General features: G+C 38.3%; 1 protein-coding gene across 1 annotated transcript; it reads left to right on the plus strand.

The window, feature by feature from the left end:
* The first annotated feature begins 7393 nt into the window (after nucleotides 1–7393).
* Nucleotides 7394–10966, plus strand: LOC149226649 (uncharacterized). Its single transcript, XM_089380256.1, has one exon. It carries the CDS (start codon nucleotides 7394–7396, stop codon nucleotides 10964–10966), a length of 3573 nt encoding a protein of 1190 aa, XP_089236382.1.
* The last annotated feature ends 13239 nt before the right edge of the window (nucleotides 10967–24205 follow it).

A 24205-nucleotide genomic window follows, 5' to 3' on the forward strand; every position in this document is an offset into this window, starting at 1 on the left:
TTAATTAACTCTAAATCAAGAGTTTAATAAATTTTAAAAGTAATTTTATAAATTCTCAAATATAAAGTTTTTTTTATAAACTTTCAATTAATAATTTCATAAAAAAAAAAATATTTTTGGGTTTCTAATCCATAATATTATGGAAAATTCTCAAACAATAATTTATAAAACTCTTAATTTGAATATTTTCCAAATCTAGACTTTTTAGTTAACTAAAACAACAATTCTACTATAGTTTTAAGAAACCTAGACCATCTAAACCTTATCACTTAAAAATGTCAACCTTCTAAAAATGCCTAAAATGAAAATTCAATATCTCTAAAATCACAATTTAAAAAAACCAAAAAACATGATGCACTTCTTCACATTGTCTTTAATTTTCTTGGTAATTATTACATCAAAAAGGAAATTGATGTACATAGAAATACGTTGATACAATACTATTTGTTTCTTTTACTCTATTTCGATAAATAATAAAAAATAATACTCAAAGTTAAAAAATCAAACAATATAGTGCAAAAGTATATTTCTTTCTTCTCTAAATTGAATAACTATTCGTTAAAAAAACCTAGATGTTCATATGTGTAGCTCATTATCCTTATTTAAAATTTTAAAGTTAAAACTAGATGTTCATATGTGTCGCTCATTATCTTTATTCAAAATTTTAAAGCATTGTAATTAATAAACATTATATTTAATTTACCATAGGTTCTTGAATATTTTAAAAAAACTTAGGCAAGGAAACTCTAAATAAATCTTATATTTACTTTAAAGTGAAATTCTCAAAAATCAATATGAGTTAGGTTGCGGTCCAAAAAACTTCAAAATTTTGTTGTTTTCTTTATTAAATATAAGCAAAAATGTTACCCATTTTCAAATATTATGTCATTAGTCATCTCTTTTTTTATGAGTCTTTCTTTTTGAAAGATGTCTAGATCTGATACTCATATCTACTATGTCAAACAACCTCCACCCAAAATTTTTAGTTGGCTAAACAACACAATGTAACGGCAAGAAATTGGGAATGACAGTATCTAGAAACAAGTTTTTAAAGTGTTAAAAAAAAAACGTACATAAATAATTTTGTGCTAATTAAATTATTATTTCAACCAAAAAAACTTAACTCTAAATCTTCATATATATTTTTATTATATACTAATTAAGAAAAAAACTCTATAACAAATAAAACTAATTGCATACAACATTAATCATAGTATTATCTTAGTAAGTAATTTAATTCCATATCTTCATAATCTCTCTATCGTATGCAAATTATGACAGCTTGAGTGGGCCTAATGGTTAAGAGCATGTGTTTCCTCTTAAAAGGTCGCAGGTTCAAAACCAGAGGGGTAGAGTGTGTATGCCTTGCTAGACTTAGCATAGATAATAATAATAATAATAACAATTTTTTTCAAAATCTTAAAATGAGAGACCATGCTAAAATTATGTAATGTAAATCTACAAAAGTTATGTTTCGATTATAGCTAAAATGCTCGAAGCATGTTATTTAAGCTGTTGCAGGCCAATAGTGTCCCAAGTATTTTTAAAAGTAAAATTTGTAACTCTATATCCTCTACTCTCCCTATTGTATGTAAACTATAACAGAGGTTCTCCCAATCTTAAAATTAGAAGCCATGCTAAAATTATGTAAAGCAAGTCTACACAAATTATGTTTCGATTATAGTTAAAGTGCTTGAAGCATGTTAATAGTCCTTGTCTTGCTAGGGAGTATAGCATTTGTCTCGCAGTCAATGTGTGTTGACTCTAAATTATTTGGCTGTGTTTTTGTAATTCTAATCCCAAGTTTCGAGAAAATACTTAATATTTATATTTTCCCGTAAATTCAAAAGTAATTTTCTAATTCCCTGGAAGTCTTTTCTCTAATTTTCGATCAGCTGAGCGAGCTCTGATGGGACATAATTCCCCTGGTGGATGGTGTTTTATTTTCAGTATTTTTTAATGGCATTCATTTAAAAAATACTTTTTTTCTGCGCAGCTTTGAAATCCTTCCTACAGAAACCCTAGCTGCCCAATGGTCATCGTGAAGGGGGGTCCTCCCCCTCTTCCCCTTCCTCCACTCATGTCCCCCTTGCGTGAGGAAGAAGCATTAGCTTTCCAGGCTCTGATCATCACACTGCCGAAAAAGGTGAAGATTGCAACTCCGTAGTCAATATTTTTCAAGAGGAATGATGATATCATAAATATCGCTTTGTCGATCGAAGTGTGAATGACCTCATTGAAATATTCTAAAAGAGCTCTGATAGGGAAATTTACAGGTATGTGGCCTTCCCCTAGATCTATGGAAATATGTATAGATAAAAAATGTAGGTCAATGATGAAAGGGAATATAGATTTGTATGCAGTCGGGAATGGTTATTTTACCAAGTTTCTATTTTAGCAAAAGAGGATAGGGATGTGGTATTTCAAATTTAGCCTTATTTCTTTGGATCAAGGGGAATATACCTAAACAAATGGACATTAGATTTCAACCCAGATGAATATGTTCCAACTTCCATTCTAGTATGGGTGAAACTACCCAGGCTACCTCTATCATGTTGGAGTGATGATTGCCTTAGGGCTGTTGGGAATAGAGTTGGACATTATATTGACAAAGTAGAGCCCAAAGGATCTCAATTTTGTAGTGCTAAAATTTGTGTGGAGGTAGATATGGAGAAAGGCCTTCGAGCTGAAATAAATATAACCCTAGGAGAGTGGAAGCATCGACATATTTTGGATTATGAGAAGATATTGTTTAAATATCAATATTGATATCAGTATGGCCATTTCTCTTGTGATTGCAGTAAGGTCCTAAATCCCAAAGGACCAAGCTCAACAACTCTGGAGGAGGGATAATGGAAAACCCAGAAACGAGGAGGAAAATGTAGAAATAGCATCGCTAAAACTCTTAATATGCAAGGTAATGGAGCCTCAACCTCTTCAAACCCATTTAATGCATTAAGAAATTAGAATGAGGTAGGACCAGTAGATCCATCAACGGAAGGTGAAAAAAAAAATCAAGATCATGAAGAAGGACATGAAGAAACTAAATAAGGGGAAATCAATGAAGAAAATCCGACCAAGCCTTTAGATCCGCCTGGATCTGTTTCTCCAAAGGGGACTCCAAGCACCTCTCAGCCTCAAATCTCAAAATATCCAAATGAAAGTGTAACAAAAGAGATAGCAAGAGTGTTCAGGTGTCATACGGCTAAGAATCTTGTGTGGGTAGATGAAGGTAGTAGCCAACAAACTGAAAGCTCCAAAAAAATATTGGGCAAACCTCAGAGGAAATTAGTTTGAGAAAACGAAGCAGAGAAAAACAAGAGGTTGGGTAACTAAACAGTTTTACCAGAGATATTCAAAGGTAAAGGGAATAAAGGAACAAATAGCATGGAGGGTGGAAGGTCACGAAATCCTTGTCCAAATGAAAGTGTTACCATGGAATATAAGGGGTCTAGGTAGCCCCGTTAAATCCATAGCAATAAAGGATCTAATTAAACAAGAAAATTTGTGGATACTATTGATCCAGGAAACAAATTTGGAAGAGAATGAAGCACTAAAAATAGTGGAAACAAAGTGGAAAGGAAGTGTCAGAATTTCTCCAAGCTCAAGAGTGTCAAGGGGATTGTGCACCCTCTGGTCGGAAAAATACTCCTTGTGCATTGATAGCCTCAAAATGTAGAATTGGATTGTGGTCCTTCTAGAAATCGAGGAGATAGGGGAAAGAATACTAGTAATAAACATATATACCCCAGTCATGTACAGTGAGAAAGTTGAATTTTTGGATTCTATGGACGTAATCAAAGATAAGGGACTCCATCAAAACGTTGTGATGGGGGGTGATTTTAATGTAACCCTAAAAAGATCCGAAAAAAAAGGAGGAAGTGTAGTAAGAGATCTATTTACAAAGAGACTAGAGGATGTTATATATGGATGGGATCTCTTTGATGTGGTCCCTAAAAATAGAAAATATAGTTGGTCCAATCAGCGAACATGGATCAATCATATAGCAGCAAGGCTGGATAGATTCTTGGTCCATAGTAGTTAACTATTAAAAGGATTAGATTGTGCATCCTCTATTAAAGTCAAGGGTGAGCCAAATCATAGGCCAATTTAGTTGGAGAAAACAGAACATATGGTCCCAATCCCATTCAAGTATAAACCTGCTTGGCTTCAGGACGAAGGAGTGACGGAAGTAATAAATCAAGCCTAAATAATTTCTGTCAAAGGCTCCCCAGCATTTTTATGGGAAATAAAAATCCGATCAGTCAAAGAAGTTCTAATAAAATGGATAAAATTCAACTACAAACCTTCAAGGCAAATAAAAAAAAAGAGTTAGTCAGAAAATTAGAGGAGAATTATAAGATAATGGAGACAACAAGTTTGGAGGAGGTCCACTTAAAAAAAAAAAAAAAAAAAAAAAACACTTACTAGTAGCATATTCACAGCAAATCGGAAGGATGATGAACTTTGGAGACTAGTGGAGGAGGTCCACTTAAAATAAATAAATAAATAAATAACTTACCAGTAGCATATTCGCAGCAAATCGGAAGGATGATGAACTTTGGAGACTAAATTCTAGAGGTCTATGGTTGCAGGCAGGAGATCATAAGACCTCATTGTTCCATAAGTAATCTAAAGCCTAAGAAACTCGGAATCATTTTAAAGAAATCACATTGGAAGGTAGACCTAGAATCACCTCTTTTGAGGAAATCAAATTGGAGTCATTCAATCATTTCAAATCACTTCATTCTACCAAGGAAGTTCCAATGGAGGAGGAAAATGAATTTGTTTATGTTTTAACCCTAGTAATATCTCAAATGGAGAATGTGGAGCTTATTAAGCCAGTTGAAGAGGAAGAAGTCAGGAATGTAATTTGGGAATTAGATTTGGATAAAACAACTGGTGTGGATGGATTTATTATTAGCTTCTATAAATCATTATGGTTCCTTATTATGGTTCGCAGAGGAGCCGAGGGCGATTTCAGGGTTTCCTATGTGCTGACTACATTGCAGGGCTGGAAGCAGTAAACTCTCGTCTAGCAGCACTGTATCACAAAGGTCAAGTGCTGACCGACCAAATGGGGGCAGAGGGGTCCAGTGGGACCCCAACTTTCAAACAGATAATCATGCAGAAGCAGAGACAAAATAAGTATGAAGGGGTCAGGATTTCAGGGCTTGATAATAACAAGCAGAACGGCAGGAGAAATAAGGAGAAAATACAAGGAGAAACTGACAAGCCAGACAGCACAATGGAAGGCAAAGGCACAGTGGGTGAAAGCCTGACAGGAACAAAAGACAAAATAACCTCAATAATTAAATCATCAGAAAATGAGGAGCGACAAGCTGAAGAAGACAGGGAGCAAACTGATAATAGGCAAGGAAAGCCGGAAAAGGAGGGGGAGACAAGCACAAGACCCAATATATACTCTGCATCAAATGGGGTCTGCAAACCAAAAAAGACCAATAACCTCAGGGTAGTAATAACTGACCCAGAGATTCAGGCTTACAGAGAGCACATGGCAAAGCATGTTGTCATTTGCAAATTTATGGGCATTTGGCCATCTGAAAGGACTCTTTGTCATTGGATTAGACAACAATGGAAGCCGAGAGGGGATGTTAAGCTTCATCTGGGAGCCAAGGGTTTCTTCACAGTTGTTTTCTCCAACCTAGAAGACAAGGATAGAATTTTTGAGGGTGGTCCATACTTTTTGGCATCAGCTAGTCTGTACATGCGACCATGGAAACCAAACTTCGCCCCAGAAAAAGAATCTTTCACCCAAGTCCTAGTCTGGATACGTTTGTTCTCTCTCCCAATAGATTATTGGGGTCTGAATGCCTTGAAACAAATTGGAGACCAGTTGGGAACATTTATCAAGGCTTCGGAAGCAACATTACAAAAGAGATATACATCTTACGCCAGAATATGTGTTGAAATGGATGTTTCCGGGGCACTGCATGAGGGGCTCTGGCTGGAATACAGGGACGAGGATTACTTTCAGGCCATAGATTATGAGCAGATTCCCTTTCGGTGCTGCAAATGTCATGAACATGGGCATTTGATGAGAGATTGTCCTCTGATTCGGAAGGAAGTAGAAACCGAAACAACACAAGCCCACAAAGACAAAGAAACCTTCATAAAACCTAAGTCTAGACAGAGAGCAAATAGAAGGAAGAACATTAAAGGTAATACAGACAAAAACAACCACAGCAACCCTTTTGTGATCCTAGATCTTGAAACAGATTCGGAGGACAAGCACAAAACCCTAGCATCAGATGCAGGGCAAGATGAAAAGGAAGAACCAACCAGGGAAGGAACGGATGAAGGGGACCTCAACAATGAAGTTCAAATGCAGGAGAGAACAGAGGAAACAGAAGAAGAAACTGACATGCTCACCAGTGATGGCGGAAGTGAGGATCAAGAATGGGAAGAGGTGCTAGCCAGGGAGGGGATGAACCTACCAGTAATTGCTGAGAACTGGAAGGCCCGAGGAATAGAGAATGCACGGAAGAAGAAATCAGGAAGGTAAATGACCTGTTCATAGCAAGGAAAAAAGCAGAATTAGAAAAGCAGAACAGGAAGCTAGGTATAGTAAAAGGCAATAGCTTCCATTCGGAAAGTCTCTTATGGAAATCATCCAGCTCGAAGCAGAAGAAAAGGAGAGGCCGTAGAACTAGTGGTGAAGTTCTACAGGAGCTAGGCATGATAATGATAAATTCAGGGAAGATGAAGGCGCTTAGCGCCTTCCAATGAAAATTAGTTAAATATGAAGATCATCTCGTGGAATGCAATAGGGCTTAACAGCCCGGCAAAACACAAGATCTTAAAGAGGAAAATCCAGAAATACAGACCAGAGATTATGTTTTTACAAGAAACTAAATGCAGCAGCTCTAGCATCAACAGTCTTTGTAGGAAGCTTGGAAGAAATTTAGAAGTTTTAGAGATTGAGAGCCAGGGACGAGAAGGAGGCCTGGCAACCATTTGGGATACAAGAGAAATCCAGATTTTATCAGCTGAGGCGAACAAACACTTCATAGCGGTGGTTTTTCAACCCACAGGTAACTCTAGTTCCTTCCTTTGCATCAACATTTATGGTCCTCAGAAATTAGAAGATAAAATAAATTTTCTGAATTCAATAACCAAACTTATTGAAAGATATCCAAGGTCTAAGTGTATATTGGGGGGTGATTTCAATATGATAACCACCCTTCTGGAAAAAAAAGGGGGTCTTAGGAAACTTAATAGGGACGCGGAAGCCTTTACAAGTTTCATTGAAATTGTCAAAATGGTAGACATATAACCCAAGAGTGGCATGTTTACCTGGAACAACAGAAGGGGGGGAGATAGGCTGATAGCTTCTCGCTTAGATAGATTTTTAATCTCAGAAAGCATTATAATGGAGGGCATAACAGCAGAATCAGATATCCTTCCCAGTGGTGGGTCGGATCATTGGCCGATCTCGCTTATTGTTGAAGTTCAGGGTACTCCAAGGAATAAACCTTTCAGATTTGAAAAATTCTGGTTAGACCACCCTAACTTCCTCAAGATGGTTGAGAAATGGTGGGCTGAACCTTTGGAGGCAAGAGGATCCAAAATGTTCAATCTACAAAAGAGGTTGAAAGCAACCAAAGAAAAGATAAAAGAATGGAACCGAACGGTTTTTGGAAATATAATCCAGGAGAAAGCCATTCTAGAGAACAAACTGGAACAGATTCACAGAGATGGTGCAACAGGCAACCACAGTGACGAAGCGTTTGAACAGGAAAAAGTTCTTTCTCAGCAATGGCACAGAAGATGTATTCAAGAAGAGATACTTTGGAAACAGAAATCTAGAGTCCAGTGGCTCAAAGAGGGGGAGCAAAATACGAAATTTTTTCACAGGTCGGCTCTAGACCATAGAAGTGCTAACAGGATTCTTGAGTTGAAAAACAATGCAGGGGAGATATTAAAAAATCACAATGATATATCTGCTCTGCTCTCGGATCACTTCAGCTCAATTGCACAGGAACCGCCCACAAATAGAGAGGAGGCCATCAAGGAACTTACAGCAGCCATTCCTAAATCCATTACCTCATATCAAAATTGGGCCCTTTGCAGAGAAATCTCTCTGGAGGAGGTGGAGGAAGCAATCCAGAGTATGCCTAATGATAAAGCACCAGGTCCAGATGGATTCACCATCAACTTCTACAAGGCTTGTTGGAACACTGTTAAGCAGGAGGTATGGGAGGTAGTTGAGGATTCCAGACGCTCAGGAACTATTCTAAAATCCCTCAACTCCACCTTTTTAGCGCTCATTCCTAAGGTTCAAGAAGCAAAGACACCTAATAAATTCAGACCTATTGCCCTATGTAATGTTATCTATAAAATTATTTCAAAAGTCATAGCTAACAGACTAAAGTCGATTCTTCCTGGTATCATTTCGGAAGAGCAGTCAGGTTACATTGAGGGTAGACAAATTCTAGATAACATCTTGTTAGTGCAGGAGATGATTCACTCACTTCATTCGAGAAAAGAAGTAGGAATGCTAATGCAATTAGATTTATCAAAAGCATATGACAAAGTAAGCTGGAAATACCTTGAAGCTGTTTTGGAGGCATTCGGTTTCTGCAGGACCTGGATCAAATGGATACTTGCGCTCATCAAATCTCCAAGATATTCAATCCTTGTCAATGGTGCTCCCTCAGCTCCTTTTACTCCTTCGTGGGGAATAAGACAGGGGGATCCCCTATCCCCTTTCCTATTCGTTATCCTAATGGAGGGACTAAGTAGAATGATAGCCAAGAAAAAAGCAGAAGGATCTATAAAAGGTCTGCAACCGATTAGATCGCTACCAGCCATAACACATCAACAGTTCGTGGACGATACTATGTTACATGGTACCCCCACAGTGAAGGAGGCTATGGCTTTTAGGGGCATCCTTGATCTCTTTAGCCAAGCCTCTGGCATGGAGATTAATTTTTCCAAATCCACAATTTTCTTTTTCAACACTCATCCGGCAATTCAAGCTCACTTATCCCAGCTTCTTGGATTCAGGATTGGTTCCCTGCCTTCGAAATATCTAGGGGCCCCCCTGACTCTGAAACCTTGGCAGAAAACTCACTGGGAGAAGGTTCTTGCCAACATGGAGAAAAAGTGCAGGCACTGGACGCACAGAGCCCTAAACCTGGCGGGTAGACTTATCTTAACCAAGGCAGTGTTGCAGGCAATTCCGCAATATTTACTTTCTATTCTTCCAGCTCCCAAGGGTATTTTGCAACAAATGATAAACATACAGAGATCCTTTTTATGGAATGGGAATGGGGATAAGAAGAAATGGGCGTTGGTAGCTTGGAACAAACTTTGCCAGCCAAAATCTAAGGGGCGGCTAAACTTAGTTGATCCGTCTGTGGTCAACAGAACCTGTGGAGCTAAGATATGGTGGAAATGGATCAAAGAACCCAATTTACCTTGGGCGAGGCACTGGAAGGAAAAATACATTGCAGATTGTGACACCCAGGATCTCATAAGACTACAGGAAGCCCCGGATGGATCGTCAATATGGAACCATGCCAGAAATAATAGGAGCTTAGTACAGGAGAACAGCTTTTGGGAGATTCGCAATGGAAGGCTTGCCATGTTCTGGGAAGATGCATGGCAGCAATTCCCTAAACTGGATACCCCAGAGCTTTCTCTCCTCAAGAGAACAAGTCAAAATGAGGGTCGTTACAAAGTCAATCAATATTGGACTCAAAGCAGTAGGGATCCGATATGGAGGGATTGGATCAATTTAAATCCTGGAAGTACAGAGGAGAACAACGAAAGTTTTCAGCAATTCGATGAGAGAATCATCAAAAGAAAGATTCGAAAAACTAAGGAGGATGATAAGCTAAGATGGGGTTTAAAAGGTAATGGTAATTTTTCATTAAAAGAGGCTAGGGATATAATGGAAAAGGAAGAACAGGTAGAAGTCGTGCCATGGTGCAGCAAAGTTTGGGACAGCCTATTCTGGCCGAAAGTCAGGACCTTCCTCTGGCTTTTAATGCGAAACAAGACTTTAACCTGGGACAACCTATGCAAGAAAGGTTTCAGGGGACCCTCACGATGCCTTATGTGCCTCGTCGAAGAGGAATCTATAAACCACCTGTTTAATGCTTGTGAATGGGCAAATCAGTTGTGGAGTTGGATGCAAGGAATTCTTAGTAATTCTGACCGGGATAGAGAATCCATTCACAGAACCATACTGAACTGGAGAAAAGACTTCTCCAGTATTCATAGAGTCAACAGCATCTGGAAGTCTGTTCCAGGCTTCCTACTATGGTCAATTTGGAAGGAACGTAACCGCAGAATATTTCAAGACGAACACAGGAACATAGAGTTCTCTAAAGACAATATAATAACTAACATTCAACAGTTGATTCAAACGAAATGCAAAAAGGACTGCAACGAGAAACCTTCAGCTCAAGACTTACGCATTTTGAAGTGTTTTCGTCTGGAAGCCACCAGCAGCATCACAGCTTCAAGACACAGAATGCAACCATCCTCACAGATCGACAAATGGCAGAGGCCGCCGAAAGGTGGATTGAAACTAAATTTTGATGGGGCCTCGAGAGGCAATCCCAGCATGGCAGGAATTGGAGGTGCATTACGTAACCAGCATGGAGAAATTCTGCACATATATTACAGAGCGCTTGGGGAAAGCACAAATAATGAGATGGAATTTGCAGCGCTCGAGCATGGTTTGAGAATTTTAAAATCCCTACAAATCTGCAATGTAATTGTGGAAGGGGATTCATCACTGGTTATATCAACAGCTAAGAGAATTCAGGGAGGAACTAAGGCGAACAAAGCAACAAAACATTGGTGGCTCGCCAAGGTGACGGAGAATATCGCAGAACTAATGGCTGGAATGAAAGGCTTAGTATTTCATGCGGTAAGGCGTAAGGCGAACGGGTTGGCGGACTACCTCGCAAATTGTGGCGTGGACAAGTAGGACAGGGGGTGGGACAGCTGTTGGGAGGAAGTGGTTTGCCCGAACCTAAAAACGAGATGCTTACAGCTGGCACAACAAGATCTACACGACACCGACCGGGCTTGACCGGTGTCGGTTTTTGCGTCCGGGACCGCATTCCTGGTGTTTCCGGTAAAAGCTTGGGTTCTCATCACGGGAGCTGGACGACTAGACAGATGCGGCGGTGGCCATTATGGCAAGAGAAGGCCAAATATGGAAATTATCAATATAGTTCATGCCACGAGAGACTTCGTAGAGTCCGCTTGCGAGGAAAGGACAGCTGGCTCAACCGTAACGGGAAGGCATGCAGCTACATTTATGTTAGGTCAGGAAGGAGATGTGGGTTTTGTGCGGATATCTTTCGTATTAATAACGAAAGTACCTCCACTCTGCAGCAAAGGGAAGAGCGCATTATGGGAAACTCCATGGACAACAGCTATTTAACGGAGAGCCGCAGCTCTGGTTCATTCACCTCTGTTCATAGCACTGCGAGAGACTACCACTTTTCTGCCCGTAGAAGGATTCACAGCGATAAGTTTAGAGTGTATAGTATGGAGGCGGGGAGCTGTAGATGTTCGGCGGCCCAGCATGAACTTCGAACTGCGCAGAACATGTATGAGACCCGAGCAGCAGCCAGGAGCAAACGCAAGATCGCGGAACTGGAAGCTGTTGTGAAAGAGGAAGAAGAGCAGCGACCGGGGGGGATCATTGCGGAGGAGGTTGATTGGTTACATGACCCGGGCACTCCTTCCAAAAGAGCCACTCAGTATGTTCGGACGAAAGCGGAGAGTTGGAGAATCAAAACTCTCCTTGCGAAGGCCCTGGATTCAAAGGAGGACGGGAAGCAGCAAGCTGGGAAGGGGAATTCCACTTCGGAGGAGCAGTTAGCAAAATTCCATGAAATCCATGATTCGTTGGATCGAAGAATTTCTACAGTGCATGATGTTGTGGAAACCGTCAACAAGAAACTGACTCTGCTCATCAGGCTTCTTCGGCAAACTCTGAGCCCGGACCCCCTGATACAGGAGCAAAAGATGAAGGAGGCACAGGAATTCCAATCCATGCAAGACATGCAGGCCAGAGTTGACAAGCATGTTCTGGACGTGGGCTTAGACACAGTCAGTCGCATTGGCGGTTTTCCTCGCCCCGGCGGTTTTCCTTAGTTTCTTTTATGGATGTCTTATGTCTTCTGTCATGGCCTCGGCTTTATGCTAGTTAGCTATGTTTCTCTATTTCTCTGTTTCTGTCATGGCTTCGGCCTTATGCATGTTAGTATTGTCACTCTGTCTCTATCCAAGTTTTGATAGTGTCGTGGCGTTAAATAACGATTCTAAAAGTAAGCCGCCCTGCGTGGTGAGCAGCTTAGTTTTGAAAGCTCAGGGCTGGTTGTCAGCACGTTTTAAATGGTACATCTAAGGGTCGTTCTGCTACGGCAGACTTTTTTGTAACATATTTTGTTCTATAATATACATATCTGACTTACAAAAAAAAAAAAAATCTCCTATGAATGGTAAACTCCTCCAGAAATAAAAGGAAGTTGGGCAGTGAAATAAACTCCTATTTCCTCACCCTCATTCCAAAAGAAGTCAATCCTGCTAACTTCGCAAGATTTCAACCTATATCTTTATGTAATGTAGCATATAATATTCTAATAAAGGTGATAGAAAATCATTTAAAGAAATTTCTTCCCTCCTTCATTGTCGAAAATCAAGGTGGCTTCATGCAGTGTAGGAACATATTGGACAACATAATTTTACTACAAGAAGAAATTCACTCAAGCAAAGAGGTGGGATTTGCAGGGATGGTCATTAAACTTGAAATGGCTAATGCCTTTGATTGGGTAAATCACTCCTTTCTTTTTATAATTCTTGAAAAAACAAGGTTTTGCATGGAATTTATTCAATGGATTTGGGCATGCATTCGTTCCCCTTGGATAGCACCTCTTGTTAATGGGAGGTATGCCCCCTTCTTTGCAACCTTGAGAGGCTTGAGACAGGGATGCCCTCTCTCTCCCCTTCTTTATATTATCATGGCAGAATGTCTAGGAAGAAATATGGAAGCAACAAGAGGAAACAGAAGCCTCTTGGGGTTGAGTATACCAAGAAATGTTAAAGAAATAAATCACTCATAGTTTGTGGCTGATACACTCTTACTTGGGGGAGCATGGAAAAAATTGCTATAAGGTTCAAAAGGATACTATGTAAGTATCTATACTTATTTGGAAGACAAGGCAATAAGCAAAAGAGCTAACTATATGGGTGGAATTTCTCTGATTCGATCCTCCAAGACATCTCTCAAATCCTAGGATTCCCGGTCGCCAAAAATTGGACCTCATTATCTTACTTAGGAGATTCAATATCCATGGGACTGACTACAGGTGATGATTGGGAACCAGTTATCCAGAAAATATCGAAGAGAATTCTTTCATGGGGTGCTCAATGGTTAAGCATGGATGGGAAAGCAATTCTCATTAAATTTGTATTATCATCTCTCCCAATGTATATTAGATCTGGGTTGCTAGCGTCGAACGGTATATCTCATCAAATAAGTTGTATGATTCATAATTTCCTCTCGCGGGGTGGAAAAGGAAATGAAAATCATTTTGACTTAATCAATTGGAACATAGTGAGGCTTCCCAAAAAATATGGTGGGTTAGCAATCAAAGATCTTAAATATATGAATTTGGCATTAGGAGCCAAGCTAGTATGGAGACTTTTTTCTGAATCTATGGAATGGTGGAATCTTGTATTCATAAGGAAATATTTTCATAAAATTAGACTTCACATACCAAAGAAGGAGATGTGGGGAGAAAATGGTTCAAAAACCTAGAAATTATGTAAAGCAAAAGCTCCAATGGTAATGCAATAGTTGGGTTGGAAAGTGAGCAATGGACGATGAATCCATATATGGAATGACCTTTTTCCTTCCCCCTCATACCTCTGTGATGAAATTGATTGTCGCGAAGTAGCACTCTAAAAGGAATAAAATTGGAAACATAGGTTGGTCGATATCTCTGAATGGGACCCGAAAGGATATTGGAGAGCGTGGCAATGTTGTAATCTCTCTAATCATCTTTTTGCACAATGGAAAGCGCTAACCAAATCTATTAAAGGATTTGTGCCACTAGCGACTAATAAATAGGACCACAGAATTTGGACAGGGGGGGAACGTTTTATACGGTTAAAGAAGCATACGATATTCTAATCCCAAAAATTCCCCATCCACCTTTGGATAAAATATGGGGAAAGATTTGGTCTAAAGATGGCCTTCCCAAGATCAACACATTTTTTTGGCACTTAGTACATGGGAAAATTCCCATGGTATAAAATCTTGAAAAGAAGAGCAACCTAAGATCCATCAAGATGTGTTTTGTGTAAAGAGGAGGAAGAATCAATCCATAATGTCTTCCTCAATTGCTCTTTTTTGGACAATGTATGGAATCATGCCATCAATCCAATCAAATATATTCAAAATATTCCTCAATCTCAGGTAGATATGTTTGAAAATTGGAGGCTTCAATTCCCATGGGAAAGAAAGAAAGATTCAATTATAATTTGGAGTCGGGTGGCTTTGCCAAGGTTTTCATGCTAGTCTATATGGCTATCGTGTAATCAAGCTATATTTCAGTGCATCATCCTTTATTCGAAAATCATAGGCATGAAAGCAACCCAGACACATTTTTAACATATCTCGTAAAGAGGTTTTGACCATGTATATATGGAAAATATCCATACTGAGGAAAGGGAGTGGTCCCATTCAATTAAAATCAGTTATCTATCAGCAACATCAAGCCTCAAGTGTCTCTTCCCCAGTATGCTATAACATTTGAAGGGCATCAGTTCAGGAATTGGCGAAGATCCATTGGGCAACATCAACTATTTTTTAATGGAGCACCAAAAGGAAATCTGGGGGAGGCAAGAGTGAGAGGGGTAGTTATGATCAAGGCGATTTGGTTCTCAAACAAGGAGATACAATTTATTTTTGTTTACCATGATAAACAAAAAAAAAAAGAAATAAGGGATGGCATTCATAAATCATTGGAAAATGGGAGGGAATCAAAATGACCCAAGGCCAAAGCAGGCATTAAATACTGGCATGTTATCGAAACTAGGGGAAGCAGAAAAGTGGCAGCTCTCGAGAGTGGAAGCATAGTTGAATCGCCTAGGAGGAGAACTACATTGGCACTTGTCATCTTATGACACATAACTAAATATTCCCCATGTGAAAAAGCAATGAAATATATCATTTCTCATGCTAATTCCTTAACTATATAGAGAAGAAATAAATATGGTAAGGTTGCAAGTTGGAGAATGGAAAGTTTGCAATACAGCCACAATTTAATCAGGTGAATGAGAAGCACAACCATTAAGTGTGTAGAAATGAAGGAAGAGGATGATAAAGGTAAGTGGAATTGCTATAAATGGTGAGTAGCTACAGAGGAATTGCATCGAGTTTCAATTAAGGTTCATTTGAAGGCAAGAATGGATATCCCAGGTGAGGTAATTGAAGAGCAACTAGGATAGGTGTAAGATGCGGGCACACTAGAGGAGAAACTAGTTATGATGTAGCGTATTGGGGAGAATTTATCTGAGGAGGATTTAACCCACTTCTCGTCATTTATGTGTGAAGTCGAGTTGATGAAAGACAACATGGAGAGACTAAGGCTCGCTGTTGAAAACGTGGCCACAAAAATTGACAACCTCTCAATCAAAGTGGAGGGGATAGAGGTAACAGTGGAAGCGGCAGCCATGGGGGTCCTTAAATAAGTCTTTGGCTTGCAGGATCCTCCACCTCCTGTCGAGGATAATTCAAGCGAGCCTATGGACCTAGCGGAAGCTGAGATCCTGGTGCAAGAAGAAGTAGCAAATGAAAATGCCATGGAAAATGGATAATCTCCAAGAATGTAGTTTAATTAAGTATTCTCTATTTTTTTATCAATGTATTGTAAATTAGTGCTACATAATGGCCTATTTTGGAGATTATATAAGATAAACTTAGTCATAGGCAAGATAAGATATAGACAAAGTAGAGGCAAAATCTATTTTGACCAATTTTGATTTGAAATTGCTAAAGGACAATCTATAAATGTGAATGTAAGGGTTTTGGATCGTGTTCTAGTTTGATAATATATAAAATTACCCATCTCTTTAAAAAAAAAACAATTTATTAAAAAAAAAACTAATTTTTTGAGTGCCAATTCTGTTAGTGGGTGCTCTATGTTATGAAACCAGCTCAAGAAAAGATAGATAAACGCCTTAGAATTCAGCCTCTTCGAGGGGGCAACCTCCTTTACATTACATAAATGAACAATTCCTGGATGATTCAAATGACAAAACCTCCTTTCTATATATAGGAGTCTAAGGAGTCACAATATAACCCAGCCGACCTAACAATAATAATATAAAGCAACAAAAATAAAAATAGAGGGATTCTATGGGGCACAGTAATAACAATATGGGGGAAATAGGGGCACAACAATATAAATAAGGGGTATAACTACAATAGTAATGGGGTAATCACTAGTATTATAGGGACCCAACATGCCCCTCGCCTTCAAAAAAGTTTTGTCCTCAACGCTTGAGTAGTTCTGGATACTTCTGCATAAAATTCTCATCCTCCCATGTGGAATCTTCAGTGGATAAGTTCTTCCACTTGATAAGATACTCTGAAATTGATCGATTTTGTAGCTGTCGAGTTCTTGTTTCTATGACTGCTTCCGGTTCCAATATAATTTTTCCTTCCTCGTCAAGTTCTGGCAATATTGTTTGAACTGGGAGCTTGTCACCTATAACCTTCTTTAAACATGAAACATGGAAAACTGGGTGTAATCGAGAAGCTGCAGGAAGCTCCAATTTGTATGCCATAGTACCAATCTTTTGTAACACCTTGTACGGACCATAATACTTTGGTGATAATTTATTATCCTTCTTAGCTTGCTTGAGAGACATTTGCTTATATGGTTGTAGCCGTAGGAATACCCAATCACCTACATCAAAACTTCTTTCACTGCGATGTTGATCTACCTGTTGTTTCATTCTATTTTGTGCCAACATGAGGTTATCCTTTAAGAGTTGGAGGACTTGTTGTTGATGTTTGATGTGATGTTCCACTACCTGAACCTTAGAATTTTCTCTTAAATATGATGTGATGGATGGTGGTTGATACCCATAAAGTGCCATAAATGGGGTCATTTTTGTTGCTGTATGGAAGGAAGTGTTATACCACCATTCAGCCAGAGGCAACCATTTGACCCATTGTGTCTGTTTATCAGATACAAAGCAACGAAGATATCCTTCCAAACATTTGTTTACTATCTTAGTTTTCCCATCAGATTGAGGATGATAAGATGAGCTATGAGCTAACTGAGTACCAAGACAAGAAAATAATTCTGTCCAAAAATTTCCAGTGAAAATGGGATCTCTGTCACTTACAATAATCTTTGGGTTTCCATGTAGCTTTTGAATTGTTTCCATAAATGCAGTAGAAACTGTACTGGCTTTAAATGGATGTGATAATGCACAAAAGTGTGCATACTTGGTAAGTCTGTCAACTACCACCATGATGACACTCTTTCCCTCAGACTTGGGTAAACCTGTGATAAAATCCATTGAAACCTCCTCCCAACATTGGCTTGGAATGGATAAAGGTTGTAATAGACCCGGTGTCTTAATTGTTTCAACTTTATTTTGTTGGCAAACCAAACATTCCGCCACAAACTTTTGAATATCTAATTTAAGGCCATCCCAAAAAAATTCCTTCTTAACCCTGTGGTAAGTTTTTAAAAATCCTGAGTGCCCTCCTAAGGGAGAAGTGTGAAATTCCATAAGAATATTTTGTTTTAGCTGGGAATTCTTACAGAGGTATAAGCGATCTTTGTACCATAACGAATCATTTTGCCAGCTAAATGTATCAGACGTACTGGAATCTTGTTGTAGCTTTCGAATAAGTGCCCACACTTCTTCGTCATTCTTCCATTCCTCCCTTGCTTCGTTAATCCAATCTCATTGGATAATAGAAATGGCACACAACAATGCTTCCACATCCTCATCCTTTCTTGAGAGTGCATCTGCCACCACATTTTGCTTCCCTTTTTTGTAGATGATTTCAAAGTCATAACCCAACATGTTTGTGACCCACTTTTGTTGCTCTTCAGAGGATAATCTTTGTTCTAAAAAGTATTTAAGGCTATCATGATCCGTTTTTACCTTGAAGTGTCTTCCCATTAGGTAGGGTCGCCATTTCTTAAGTGCATGGAGTATTGCCAACATTTCCTTCTCATAAATAGCTTTGCTTAAAAACTTTCCCTTGATTGGACGACTTTCAAAAGCAATGGGTCTTTCATCTTGCATTAGAACAGCACCAATTCCATTTCCTGAAGCATCACATTCCACAATAAAGGTTTTTGTGAAGTCCGGTGTAGCTAAGACCGGTGCTTGGCACATTGCCTCTTTAAGATGTTCAAAGGCCTTTGTTGCTTCCGGAGTCCATGAAAATGCATCTTTCTTCAATAATGTTGTTAGAGGTGCTTCTATTCTCCCATAATTCTTAACAAACTTGCGATAATACCCTGTCAACCCAAGAAATCCTCGCAGATGCTTTATGGATGTGGGGATTTTCCATTCCTTAATGGCTTTAATTTTGCTAGGGTCTACCTTAACTCCTTCATGAGATACAATATGACCCAAATATTCCACCTCCTGGACTCCAAAGAAACATTTGGATCTTTTTGCATATAATTTTTTCTCCTCCAATAGTTGTAGCACCCTGTCAACATGTTCAACATGATCCTTCCAAGACTTGCTGTAGATTAGTATATCATCAAAAAATACTAACACAAATTTTCTAAGGAATGGTTTGAAAATTGAATTCATCAAACCTTGAAATGTTGAAGGTGCATTGGTAAGGCCAAAAGGCATGACCAAAAATTCATAATGACCCTCATGAGTTCTAAATGTCATTTTCGGAATGTCTTCAATCTTCATTCTGATTTGATGATATCCTGAACGAAGATCCAACTTGGTGAAGTAAATTGATCCATGCAATTCATCCAGTAATTCATCAATGACAGGAATGGGGAACTTATCTTTAATAGTGAGCTTGTTGAGCTCCCTATAATCCGGACACATGCGCCATGATCCATCCTTCTTGTGCACCAATACTACTGGAGCAGAGAAAGAACTTTGACTCGGTTGAATTATACCAGCCTCTAGCATTTCTGCAACCATACGTTCAATTTCACTATTTTGGACATAGGGATATCTGTACGGCCTGATGTTTGGAGGAACACTTCCTGGAATCAGATGAATAGCATGATCATGATCACACATAGGTGGGAGACCTTTGGGAGTCTCAAATACCTTGGAATGATTGTCCAGGACTTTTTGGAGATCTGGAGAAATAGATGATTCCGATGTGGAAACATCTAGCAAACATAATTGTGCAATTACACCTCTTTGCTCCTTTTTTAGAAGCTTTGTCATACCATTAGAGCTGATTATCTTTCCTGGTTTCCCTGCAATACCCCTTAATTCAACTTCCTTTCCTTCCGTAGAAAATTTGATGAAAAGTTCTTGAAAATTAAAAGCTATTGTACCCAAGGATTGTAGCCATTGGACTCCTAGTACAACATCAGCACCTCCCATTGGAATGGAAAGCATTGGGCTAGTCAATACATATTCTCCCATGGATAGCTTGATATTATGGCACTTTCCAGAGCAATTTATTGTTCCTCCATTTGCAATCATCACTTGACACTCTAGTGTTGGATATAGGAAGCAATTCAATTCTTTTGCTACCCTACAATGAATAAAATTGTGGGTGCTTCCTGAATCAATCAACACTATTACCTTTTTCTTCTTGATTTGTCCTTCTATCTTGATGGTTTGAGGAGTGGTAATTCCCGCCAATGCATTACAAGATATGGTCGGATTTATTTGTTCTTCATCTAGGCTTTGTTCCTGGAGTATATCCTCTTCTTTTGACCTTTCTTGCTCCTTTTCTTCTTCCTCTTCACAATCTATGTAGAATAATTTCTTCTCAACACACTTATGACCTTTAGTGTATTTGCTATCACAACTGTAACAAAGCCCTTTTTCTCTTTTTTCTTCCAATTGTTGTGGTGTCAACCTTATAGGTTGTGGAAGACTAGGGGCAACAACACTTCCGTCTTTATAGTTGTGAGTGGTATGCTTCCTGGTTGCCATAATTTTGCTTTCCATTTTTCTTGCTAACCTGAATGCCTTCTCTAATGAATCAGGTTCCCAAAGGTGAACATCATGTTGGATATTATCCTTTAAATACCCTATGAACACATCAATCCTATGCTCCTCTGGAATATCTTTTACCCTTATGTTCAATTTTTGGAACTCCTCAATGTGCTCCATTATTGAACCCTTTTGTTTGAGACTTATCAATTGGCTAAAAAAAGTGTTGCTTTTTGTATCCTCATAATGTGCTATCAATTCTTCCGTAAAAATTGCCCAAGTGATAAATTGTTTACGAGAGAAAAGCCATTGATACCATACAAACTGATTTGGTTCCAAATATAAAGTTGCCATACGTACCTTTTGTGTGTTTTGCACATTATTGAGATCGAAGAACTGCTCCATCTGTAATATCCATGTGGCGGGATCCTTGCCATCAAACTTCCTCATATCGATTTTTGGAATATGGTGGGTCTTAGATCCAACATTAGTCTATGGAATCATGATTAACATTTCTCTTTTTCACATCATGAGTTTCCTTTACAACCTTTTCACCATTAGTAAGTATTTCTTGTAGAAAATTTGTCAAATCTGTCTTCTAATCTGCCATGTCTGTCTTCAAATCTGTCTTTAAATCATCCATCTTAGCTTCCATGCCATTTATCTTAGATTCCACGCCATTTATCTCAGATTCCACACCATTTAACTTAGCTTCTGTTAGCTTTTGTGAGCGTGACATTTGTTGCACTTGTTCTTGTAATTTTGATATATCATGTAGCATTTCTTCCTCTTCTTCATGAGTCATGCTAAAGCTTTCAGGTTACTTACTCGGTGTTTGCATTTTCTTTCCTCGGGGCATCAGTTACCGATAATAATGCTTTACTATGCCCTTTGAATTCCTTCAAACCAAGCTTACGCAAAAATTTAAAAAAAACTACACACCTTTTTTCACTTTGTAGAAGCCTGATATTGAATCTAATGTATCTCTGTAATTTCGGATCATCCAGTTCTGAAATTGCGACCTGTAGTATCCTTCTATGTCCTCTTTCCAATGCCACAAGTCTGACCCAAATTGGTTTCTCCAAGGAAGAGTTATGCGAAATCTCCCACAGTGACTTGATTATAGACTAGTTCAGTAGAGCAAACTTGTATGACATGCCACGAGTCACTGTTTCGACCTATGGATCTAAAAAATGCATACAAGAAACTACAGTCTGTCCTCTTTCTGTACCTTCTTACGAAATTTCAATCCGATCCCCAGAGAGAAAGTTATGACGATTTTCCCCAGGTCACCTGTTTGGAATGTAATTCAGGAGTCTGCAAAAAGACCAACTTCCTCAGATCATATTGCCGCAAATATAGCACAAAAAGCTCTGAAATTCGGACCCGAGGTTCAGCACGATTTCTTCTCAAATGGGTTTTTTTTTTAACTTCTGAAACGTCGCAGAAAAAAAATTATAGCGAAAATTCCACGATGACCGGTTTGGAGCAACGAAACCCTAGAATCCAAAGCTCTGATTCCAAATGTTATGAAACCAGCTTAAGAAAAGATAGAAAATATAGATCAACGCCTTAGAATTCAGCCTCTTCGAGGGGGCAACCTCCTTTACATTACATAAATGAACAATTCCTGGATGATTCAAATGACAAAACCTCCTTTCTATATATAGGAGTCTAAGGAGTCACAATATAATCCAGCCGACCTAACAATAATAATTTAAAGCCACAAAAATAACAATAGAGGGATTATGTGGGGCACAGTAATAACAATATGGGGGAATAGGGGCACAACAATATAAATAAGGGGTATAACTACAATAGTAATGGGGTAATCACTAGTATTATAGGGACCCAACACTCTACCACTAACATTGACACTAGCATTGTTATGCTATTTCTCTTCCCAATTATGCCAGAATTGACATTATTGCAGATTCGTTATGTAGGCGAGGGGGGGGGGGGTGGGGTTTGAACAAATTTGTGATTAATATTATTATGTTTCATTGTGTGGAGCTTACTTGTGTGGATATTTCAATGTGAAGAGGAAGCTACAAGGAGTCATGGAGTCTGGACGTACAAGTTGTCATCATTATTATGGTTCCATCCAACATCATTTGTATGCTACCTATTAAATTTTCCACTGCATTAAGCCACATTCATGGATTCTAGCCCCAAAAGAAACAAAATCACAGGGCAATGGAGAGGAATCCAGTTTTTATTGAACTCGGGTATGATGGCTTTGTAGAAAGACCATAGACAGAATTTGTTTGCGTCTAAAAGCAGAGCAAGAGGGGATATTCATACTCTAGCTGCTCTGATCATCCTTCATTCTCCAGACCTCACACTATTGTTCTCTATTATGATCGCTTTCTCATAATACTCAACAAATAAAGTGAATGGCCATGATCAAGCAAATTAATAGTGCATGGAACTCCATTGCAATGAAATCTATTTATGCCCATTTATGTGACTTATGCAATAGAGATATAGTTTCATTATATTAAAATAAAGAGATAAAATTAGTGGATAAAACAATAGTGGATACCTCATGTAACTACTAATAGATAGTGGAAGGGTGTTATGATGGTTATTAATAGCTATAAGGTGTCCCGCTACCATATTGGCCATAATGCTTCTATAGGCTATTTTCTTTATGGCTATAGAGGTAATTGTTTATTGTATTTATTGATCTATAGTTTGACATAGTTTCTTATGGACCTATTTATGGCCATTTAGTATAGCAAGGTATGGGATAAGGCATTGTAATCAAATTATTATTCCACAACTAATTACACAAAAGTCAAACAAGTTTTGCATGCATCACCTGCACTTATTAAAGGTGAGAAATAAACATTAAGATAAATGCTCTATAAACAAGGATCGTCGGATTTAAAATTACAACCATGGATTCAATCCTCTTTGCTAGTTTTTTTCAAACCTGCGTCACCCGCACCTAGGCAAGGTGATCAATAAGTATCAGGATGTATTTTATGGTATTTATTAGTTTTCATCTATAAATCACGGATTACAAAGTATTTAATACTTTATATCACAAGCACGCTTTAAATTTTTAAAATTTCAAATGCAATAAAGCATTTCATCTTTTGTAATTGAATATTTATTGCTTGCATTTGTTAAAGTGAAAAAGCTTTGATTCTAAAATAATTGGTGTTGAGTGAGTATGTGAAGATGCGAGAGAGACAGGTTCGAATGTCATTTATAACATCTTAATTTTTCATCTATATCACTAGTGAACTAAGAATTATAGACATAACCAAATGGTTATTTTATGAGTACAATGGCCTCGTCAACCAAATCACTTTGCTTACCATAAGGAGAAGTTTGGTTGATTGAAGTCTGGTTGACTAAGAATTATCGTATAAACTAAGTGACCAGATCCCAACATATGAATTCGTAATCAGTTTGTTGAAGTATTTAGTGGAAGCATAAGTTAACATTCCTCCTTGCATTATGCACTTCCTTACTTGTTTTGTGGGCCACTCTAGCTATGTGGACTGTGGAAGAGATTAATTGGGTAGAGTGTTGATATTATGTGGAGCTCTACACTCCCACACAATGGAAATCCCTATGCTTCTTAAAAAAAGTGAAGAGTATGACATGTATCAATGCAACAAGTTACATATAATATATAAAATTGTTTCATTGGGCATCACAACCGATGCGACAACATCCTTTAGAGTAATATAAATTATAATTTAGAACTTTACATCTTTACACGGTAGTGATGTCTCATTACATGGCATACTACGCAATTTAGTTCATCTAGCAATGTCAACAGTGTAATTTATAGCGTGTCTATTAATGTATTAACCAACAACTTTGATTGTGGTTCGTTTTCGCCTCTGGAAACATACCTAATCTCTATGCCTCTCGATCTTGGTAGCTTTATTATTACAATTTTTTCATGTTCTCATTACTAATGAACTGCAATATTATATTTGTGTCACAATTTTAAATTCATATATGATTATATAACATAGCTTGATATACATATACA

Source organism: Pinus tabuliformis, chromosome J, assembly GCF_031772625.1.
Source record: "Pinus tabuliformis cultivar Carrire ecotype Pingquan chromosome J, CPIR1, whole genome shotgun sequence".
Lineage (NCBI taxonomy): Eukaryota > Viridiplantae > Streptophyta > Pinopsida > Pinales > Pinaceae > Pinus > Pinus tabuliformis.